Here is an 8,729-nt window from a genome sequence, read left to right on the forward strand (position 1 = left end):
AGGGGATTTTGGGGGAATTTTCGGGGTTTTTTTGGAGGGGATTTTGGGGGAATTTTTGGGGATTTTTGGAGGGAATTTTGGGGGGATTTTGGGGAATTTTTGGGGTTTTTGGAGGGGATTTGAGGGGGATTTTGGGGCGATTTTGGGGCAATTTTTGGGTTTTTTGGAGATGATTTTGGGGGGATTTTTGGAGATTTTTGGAGGGGATTTTGGGGGAATTTTTGGGGATTTTTGGAGGTGGTTTTGGGGGGATTTTGGGGGGAAGTTTTGGGGATTTTTGGAGGGATTTTGGGGTTTTTTGGAGGTGATTTTGGGGCAATTTTGGGGGGATTTTTGGGGATTTTTGGAGGGGATTTTGGGGAATTTTTGGGGGTTTTTTGGAGGGGATTTTGGGGGAATTTTTGGGGGTTTTTTGGAGGGGATTTTGGGGCGATTTTGGGGGAATTTTTGGGATTTTTGGAGGGGGATTTTGGGGGATTTTTGGAGATGATTTTGAGGGGATTTTGGGGAAGTTTTGGGGTTTTTTGGAGGGGATTTTGGGGGAATTTGGGGAATTTTTGGCGTTTTTTGGAGGTGATTTTGGGGGAATTTTTGGGGTTTTGTGGAGGGGGATTTTGGGGAATTTTTGGTGATTTTTGGAGGGGATTTTGGGGGAATTTTTGGGGTTTTTTGGAGGGGATTTTAGGGCAATTTTGGGGGGAATTTTTGGGGATTTTTGGAGGGGATTTTGGGGGGATTGTGGGGGAAGTTTTGGGGTTGTTGGAGGGGATTTTGGGGGTGATTTTGGGGCAATTTTGGGGGTTTGTGGTGATGATTTGGGGGGGTTTGTGGGGATTTTTGGAGGCGTTTTGGGGAGATTTTGGGGGAATTTTTTTGATTTTTGGAGGGGGTTTTGGGGGATTTTTGGGGTTTTGTGGAGGGGATTTTGGGGGGATTTTTCGGGTTTTTGGAGGTGATTTTGGGGGGAATTGTGGGGATTTTGGAGGGGATTTTGGGGGGATTTTGGGGATTTTGGTGGGGATTTTGGGGGGTTTTTGGAGGGGATTTTGGGGCGATTTTGGTGGATTGGGGGGTTTTTGGGGGATGTTGGGGGATTTTGGGGGTTTTGGAGGGGGATTTTGGGGGATTTTGGGTGGGGATTTGGAGATTTTTGGAGGGGATTTGGGGGTTGGGGGTTGGGGATTTTGGTTGGGGGGTTTTGAGGGATTGTGGGGTTTTGGGGGGGTGTTGGGGCGATTTTGGGGGAATTTTTTGGGGTTTTTTTGAATTTTTGGGGGGTGGGGGAGGGCTCGGGGGGGTTGGAATTTCCGGGGGGGTCCCAGGAGGGGAAAAAATTGGGAAAGAACGAAAAAATTTGGGGAATTTGGGACAAAAGGGGAACGGGGGGGGGGAGGGGCGGGGGGGACAAAGGGAACCGGGACAGGGGACGGGGGGGGGGAGTGGAAATTTGGGATTTTTTTGGGTTTTTTTGGAGTTTTTGGATTTTTGGGGGGGATTTTGGGGTGGTTTTTTTTGGTTGTTGGGGGGTTTCGTTGGGGATTTTTTGGGGATTTTTTTGGGGATTTTTTGGATTTTTTGGGGTTTTTGGGGTTTTTTTTCGGATTTTTTTTTGGGATTTTTGGGGTTTTTTGGTGGTTTTTGGGGGGATTTTTTTTGGGGGGTTGGGGTTTTTTGGGGGGAATTTTTTGGGGTTTTTTTATTTTTTTGGGATTTTTTTGGGGTTTTTTTCGGATTTTTTGGGGATTTGGGGTTTTTTTTGGGGTTTTTTTGGGGTGTTTTGGGGGTTTTGTTGGGGATTGTTTTGGGGGATTTTTGAGGGGTTTTGGGGATTTTTGGGGGGAATTTTTGGTTTTTTTGGGGGGGGTGGGGATTTTTTTGGGAATTTTTTTGGATTTTTTTGTTATTGTTGGGGATTTTCTGAGGGGATTTTTTTGGGGTTTCTGGGATTTTTTGGGGGGGGATTTTTTGGGGATTTTTTGTAGATTTATTGGGTATTTCTGGGGGATTTTTTTTTTATTTTTTGGGGTTTTTTGGGTATTTTTGGGGGATTTTTTGGGGTTTTGTGGGGGTTTGTTTGCGATATTTTTGGGGGGGAGGTTGGGGATTTTTTTTTATTTTTGGGGATTTTTTGGGGGATTTTTTGTGGATTTTTTTGGTATTTTGGGGGATTTGTTGGATTTTTTGGGGGGGGATTTTGGGGCGAATTTTTGGGGTTTTCTTGGGATTTTTGGGGGAGATTTATGGAATTTTTGACGTTTTTGGGGGGATTTTGGGGGGATTTTTTTGGCATTTTGGGGAATTATTCGGGGATTTTTTGGGGGGGTTTTCAGGGGGATTTTGGGGATTTTTTGGGGGTTTTTTGGAATTTTTTTGGCATTTTAAGGGGGGGATTTTGGGATATTTGGAAATTTTGGGGATTTGGGGGGAAATCTGGGGATTTTGGTTTTTTGGGGGGGATTTTGGGGAATATTTCGAGGATTTTCAGGGAATTTTTTAGGGTGAATTTTGGTATTTTTGCACCTTTTTTTTCCCTTTTTTTTTGGGAATTTCGGGCTCATTTCCCCTCCCCCCCCCCTCCCCTCCCCTCCCCCTCCCGGGGTTGCTCAGGGTGGGGGAGGGGCCCGGCCCCGCCCCTCCCCCCGCCCCTCCCCCACCCCCAGCTCGGGGACTGCGGAGCCCGGAGGGACCCGGAGCTCCCAGTTCGGAGTACCATTTGGACCTTCCAGGACCAGTTTGGACCAGTTTGGACCTTCCAGGACCAGTTTGGACCAGTTTGGAACCCACCTGGACCAGTTTGGACCTTCCAGGACCCCTCCAGGACCAGTTTGGACCAGTTTGGAACCCTCCAGGACCAGTTTGGACCTTCCAGGACCAGTTTGGACCTTCCAGGACCAGTTTGGACCAGTTTGGACCAGTTTGAACCAGTTTGGAACCCTCAGGACCAGTTTGGACCTTCCAGGACCAGTTTGGACCTTCCAGGACCCCTCCAGAACCAGTTTGGACCAGTTTGGACCTTCCAGGACCCCCCCAGGACCAGTTCGGACCAGTTCATCCCAGTTTGGACCAGTTTGAAACCCCCCAGGACCAGTTTGGACCAGTTCATCCCAATTTGGACCAGTTTGGAACCCCCCAGGACCAGTTCGGACCAGTTCATCCCAGTTTGGACCAGTTCAGAACCCTCCAGGACCAGTTTGGAACCCCCCGGGACCAGTTTGGACCTTCCAGGACCAGTTTGGACCAGTTCATCCCAGTTTGAAACCCCTTGGGACCAGTTTGGACCAGTTCAGAACCCCCCAGGACCAGTTCAGAACCCCCCAGGACCAGTTTGGACCTTCCAGGACCAGTTTGGACCAGTTCATCCCAGTTTGGACCAGTTTGGAACCCCCCAGGACCAGCCAGGACCCCCCTGGACCCTCCCAGTTCATCCCAGTTCAGACCAGTAACCTCTGAGGACCCTCCCAGTTCATCCCAGTTTGGACCAGTTCAGCCCCTTGGACATCGAGGACCGTCCCAGTGGATCCCAGTTTGGACCAGTTCAGCCCAGTTTGGACATTCTGGGACCCCCAGGACCCTCCCAGTCCCTCCCAGTTGATCCCAATCCCCTCCCAGTAACCCCAAACCCCCTCCCAGTTCCTCCCAGTCCCTCCCAGTTTATCCCAATCCCCTCCCAATCCCTTCCCAGTACAAACCAGTATAAACCAGTAACCCCAAACCCCCTCCCAGTTTATCCTAGTCCCTCCCAGTATAAACCAGTAACCCCAAACCCCCTCCCAGTCCTTCCCAGTTTATCCCAATCCCCTCCCAATCCCTCCAAAGCCCCTCCCAGTCCCCTCCCAGTATAAACCAGTAACCCCAAACCCTCTCCCAGTTTATCCCAGTCCCTCCCAGTTTATCCCAGTTCCCTCCCAGTCTCTCCCAGTTTGATCCCAGTAACCCCAAACCCCCTCCCAGTCCCTCCCAGTCCCTCCCAGTATAAACCAGTAACCCCCAAACCCCCTCCCAGTCCCTCCCAGTTCAATTTTGGGGTTCCCAGTTCCCTCCCAGTTCCTTCCCAGTATAAACCAGTAACCCCCAAACCCCCTCCCAGTCCCTCCCAGTTCAATTTTGAGGTTCCCAGTTCCCTCCCAGTTCCTTCCCAGTATAAACCAGTAACCCTAAACCCCCTCCCAGTATAAACCAGTAACCCCAAACCCCTCCCAGTATAAACCAGTAACCCCAAACCCCCTCCCACTTCCCTCCAGTCCCTCCCAGTATAAACCAGTAACCCCAAACGCCCTCCCAGTTTATCCCAAGTCCCTCCCAGTTCCTTCCCAGTATAAACCAGTAACCCTAAACTCCCTCCCAGTATAAACCAGTAACCCTAAACTCCCTCCCAGTATAAACCAGTAAACCCCAAACGCCCTCCCAGTCCCTCCCAGTATAAACCAGTAACCCCAAACCCCCTCCCAGTATAAACCAGTAACCCCAAACCCCCTCCCAGTCCTCCCAATCCCCTCCAGTATAAACCAGTCCAAACCAGTCCAAACCAGTCCAAACCAGTTCCCACCATGGATCTCCTCCAATCCCTCCAAATCTTGGCCAGGGACAACCTCAACTTCTTCTCCCCCCCTCCCACCTCCACCATTTCCTCCATTTCCGGCCTTTCGGCGCCATTTCCGGTTCCGGCCCAGCCACTTCCGGTTTCCCATCCACTTCCGGTCTTTCCTCCACTTCCGGTTTTCCCTCCACTTCCGGTTCGGCTTCCGGCGCCGTTTCCGGCCCCGTTTCCTCCACCTCCCGACGTTTTCGCCGACGCCTTCTCCGCCCTCCTGCGCCACGGCCGCCATCTTGGCCCCGCCCTGTCCCGCCTGAGCCAAATCGCCCCAAATTTCGACCTGGACCCCTCCACGCCGGGCAACGGCTACCGGAGCCTGCTGCAGGTGGTGCAGGTGTGCCTGGAGCGCGCCCGTCGAGCGCAGCCGCTACGTGGCCCTCCACCGCCGCAGCCTCTTCTTCCGCGCCGGCGCCAACGCCGCCGAGATCGAGGCCGTGGCGGCCGCCCTGGGGCAGCTGCGGGCGCTGACGGTGCTGGCCCTCAAGATGGCCGAGATCTCCAAGCCCGGCTGCCTCTTCCCCGACGGGGAGAAGGTGAGGAAGGAGCTGGGGAAGGACGAGGAGGACGAGGAGGAGGAGGAGGAGGAGGAGGAGGAAGGCATCAGCGAGGTGGTGCTGCGGGAGTACAGCACCATGCACAACGGCTGCTTCTACGGGAGGTGCTTGGGCTTCCAGGTGAGGAACCTTGGGAGGTTTGGGGATTTTTTGGGTTCTTCTGGGATTTTTGGGGATTTTTGGGGGTTTTTTGGTGATTTTTTGAGGTTTTATGGAGTTTCTGGAAGTTCTCGGAAGGTTTGGGATGGTTGCATTGGTTGCTCTTGGCTTGGTTGACCATTGGTTGGTTGGTCTTGGTTTTATTGACCATGGGTTGGTTGGTCTTGGTTCTATTGGCCATTGGTTGGTTGGTCTTGGTTCTTCTGGTCTTCATCAACCATTGGTTGGTTGCTCTTGGCTTGGTTGGCCAGTTGTTGGTTGGTCTTGGTTCTTCTGGTCTTCATTGACCATGGGTTGGTTGCTCTTGGCTTGGTTGACCATTGTTGGTGACGATGCACAACGGCTGCTTCTACGGGAGGTGCTTGGGCTTCCAGGTGAGGAACCTTGGAGGTTTGGGGTTTTTTTTGGGTTCTTCTGGGATTTTTTGGGGTTTTTTTGTGATTTTTTGAGGGTTTTATGGAGTTTCTGGAAGTTCTTGGAAGGTTTGGGATGGTTGCATTGGTTGCTCTTGGCTTGGTTGACCATTGGTTGGTTGGTCTTGATTGACCCTTTGTTGACCTTGGTTGGGTTGACCATAGTTGGGTTGGGTTGACCATGGTTGGGTTGGGTTGTCTTGACCATGGATTGTGTTGACCATTGGTTGAGTTGGGTTGACCATGGTTGGGTTGACCATTGGCTGACCATTGGTTGACCATTGGTTTACCATGGTTGGGTTGACCACTGGTTGACCACGGTTGACCATTGTTTGTATTGACCATTGGTTGACCATTGGTTGACCATGGTTGGGTTGTGTTGACCATTGGTTGAGTTGACCATGGTTGACCATTGATTGACCTTGGTTGACCATTGGTTGACCATGGTTGTGTTGACCATTGATTGACCATTGGTTGACCATTGGTTGACCATGGTTGAGTTGACCATTGGTTGACCATGGTTGGGTTGAGTTGACCTTGGTTGACATTGGTTGACCATTGGTTGACCATTGGTTGACCATTGGTTGACCATGGTTGTGTTGGCCATTGGTTGACCATTGGTTGACCATGGTTGTGTTGGCCATTGGTTGACCACGGTTGGGTTGGGTTGACCATGGTTGTGTTGACCATTGATTGACCTTGGTTGACCATTGGTTGACCATGGTTGGGTTGTGTCGACCATTGATTGACCTTGGTTGGGTTGTGTTGACCATTGGTTGACCATTGGTTGACCATGTTTGTGTTGACCATTGGTTGACCAGGGTTGGGTTGACCATTGATTGACCATTGGTTGACCATGGTTGAGTTGACCATTGGTTGACCTTGGTTGGGTTGTGTTGACCCTTGGCTGACCTTGTTTGACCGTGTTTGTGTTGACCATTGGTTGACCATAGTTGGGTTGACCAGGGTTGGGTTGACCAGGGTTGGGTTGACCATGGATGGGTTGGGTTGAGTTGACCTTGGTTGACCATGGTTGGGTTGAGTTGACCTTGGTTGACCATTGGTTGACCGTGTTTGTGTTGACCATTGGTTGACCATTGGTTGACCAGTGTTGGGTTGACCAGGGTTGGGTTGACCATGGATGGGTTGGGTTGTGTTGACCCTTGGCTGACCTTGTTTGACCATGTTTGTGTTGACCTTGGTTGACCCTTGGTTGACCATTGGTTGACCAGGGTTGGGTTGACCATTGGTTGTGTTGACCTTGGTTGACCATTGGTTGACCATGGTTGGGTTGACCATGGTTGGGTTGTGTTGACCATTGGTTGACCATGGTTGGATTGAGTTGACCATGGTTGGGTTGGGTTGACCCTTGGCTGACCATTGTTTGACCGTGTTTGTGTTTCCGGCGTTTGCCGCCGTTGCAGTTTGTGCCGTCGCTGCGGCCGTTCCTGCAGACCTTGGCCATCGGCCTCGTGTCCTTCGGCGAGAATTACGGCAGCCGCGAGCCCGGCCTGGGTGAGACGCGCGCCCAAATCGGGCCAGATTTGGGCCATTTTGGGCAATTTTGGGCAATTTTGGGATTTTAAAAAAATTTGGGAATTTTTGGGTGGATTTTGGAGCATTTTGGGTCAATTTTGGGCTTTTTTTTGGGAGGTTTTTCCTTGGAGATTTTTGGGTGGATTTTGGGGTGGATTTTGGGGTTTTTTGTGGTCCTGGAGTGGATTTTGGCATTTTTGGGATGGATTTTGGGGGGTTTTGGGGTCTCTGAGCTGATTTGGGGTTTTTTGGGGATTCTGGAGTGAATTTTGGGGTGATTTTGGGGGGTTTGGGGTGATTTTGGGGTGGATTTTTGGTTTTTTTTTAGGGGTAAATTTTGGGTTTCCTGGGTGGATTTTGGGGTGGATTTTGGGGTGGATTTTGGGGTGGATTTTGGGGTGGATTTTGGGGTTTTTTTAGTGGTAAATTTTGGGGATTTTGGGATGATTTTGGGGTGGATTTTGGGGTTTTTTTTAGGGGTAAATTTTGGGTTTCCTGGGGTGATTTTGGGGTGGATTTTGGGTTTTTTTAGGGGTAAATTTTGGGTTTCTTGGGGAGATTTTGGGGTGGATTTTTGGAGTTTTTTTAGGGGTAAATTTTGGGTTTTCTGGGGTGATTTTGGGGTGGATTTTGGGTTTTTTTTTAGGGGTAAATTTTGGGTTTCCTGGGGTGATTTTGGGGTGGATTTTGGGGAGATTTTGGGGTGGATTTTTGGGGTTTTTTGGGGGTAAATTTTGGGTTTCCTGGGGTGATTTTGGGGTGGATTTTGGGGAGATTTTGGGGTGGATTTTTGGGGTTTTTTGGGGGTAAATTTTGGGTTTCCTGGGGTGATTTTGGGGTGGATTTGGGGCGGATTTTGGGGTGGATTTTGGGTTTTTTTAGGGGAAATTTTGGGGTTTTTGGGGTGGATTTTGGGTTTTTTTTAGGGGTAAATTTTGAGTTTCCTGGGCTGATTTTGGAGTGGATTTTAGGGGTAAATTTTGAGTTTCCTGGGCTGATTTTGGGGTGGATTTTGGGGGATTTTGGGGTGGATTTTGGGGTGGATTTTGGGCTGGATCTTGGGGCATTTTGGTGCCGGGGATGAATTTTGGGGTTTTTTTCGATCCCCGAGCCGATTTTGGGGTGATTTTGGGGGTTTTTGGGGCCAGGGGTGGCGGCGGGGTCGCTTTTCACCAGCGGGAAATTCGCGCTGGACCCGGAGCTGCGCGGGGCCGAGTTCGAGCGCCTGACCCAGAACCTGGACGTGCATTTCTGGAAAAGCTTCTGGAACCTCACCGAGACCGAGCTGCTGGCGGTCAGAACCCCAAAAAAAACCCCAAAAAACCGACTCGGGAACCCAAAAAAACCCCAAAAACCGACTCGGGAACCCCAAAAAAACCCCAAAAACCGACTCGGGAACCCCAAAAACCCCAAAAACCGACTCGGGAACCCCAAAAAACCCCAAAAACCGACTCGGGAACCCCAAAAAACCCC

General features: G+C 50.6%; 1 protein-coding gene and 1 long non-coding RNA gene across 2 annotated transcripts; one reads left to right on the plus strand and one right to left on the minus strand.

The window, feature by feature from the left end:
- Positions 1 to 2,725: 2,725 nt before the first annotated feature.
- LOC143693083 (uncharacterized) lies at positions 2,726 to 3,029 on the minus strand. The gene is made up of 3 exons (XR_013180562.1): positions 3,004 to 3,029; positions 2,822 to 2,882; positions 2,726 to 2,749 (listed from the first exon to the last, which is right to left on the minus strand). It is a non-coding gene; the product is annotated as an uncharacterized LOC143693083 (long non-coding RNA).
- Positions 3,030 to 4,261: 1,232 nt separating this feature from the next.
- Positions 4,262 to 8,718, plus strand: LIPE (lipase E, hormone sensitive type; the record flags this gene model as incomplete). Its single annotated transcript, XM_077173142.1, is given in 4 exon segments — positions 4,262 to 4,946; positions 4,948 to 5,268; positions 7,145 to 7,235; positions 8,405 to 8,718. Coding segments are annotated over 4 exon segments (1,125 nt in total), but the record flags the coding sequence as incomplete, so codon positions are not given.
- Between the last annotated feature and the right edge of the window lie 11 nt (positions 8,719 to 8,729).

Source organism: Agelaius phoeniceus, unplaced genomic scaffold (genome assembly GCF_051311805.1).
Source record: "Agelaius phoeniceus isolate bAgePho1 unplaced genomic scaffold, bAgePho1.hap1 Scaffold_261, whole genome shotgun sequence".
Taxonomy (NCBI): domain Eukaryota; kingdom Metazoa; phylum Chordata; class Aves; order Passeriformes; family Icteridae; genus Agelaius; species Agelaius phoeniceus.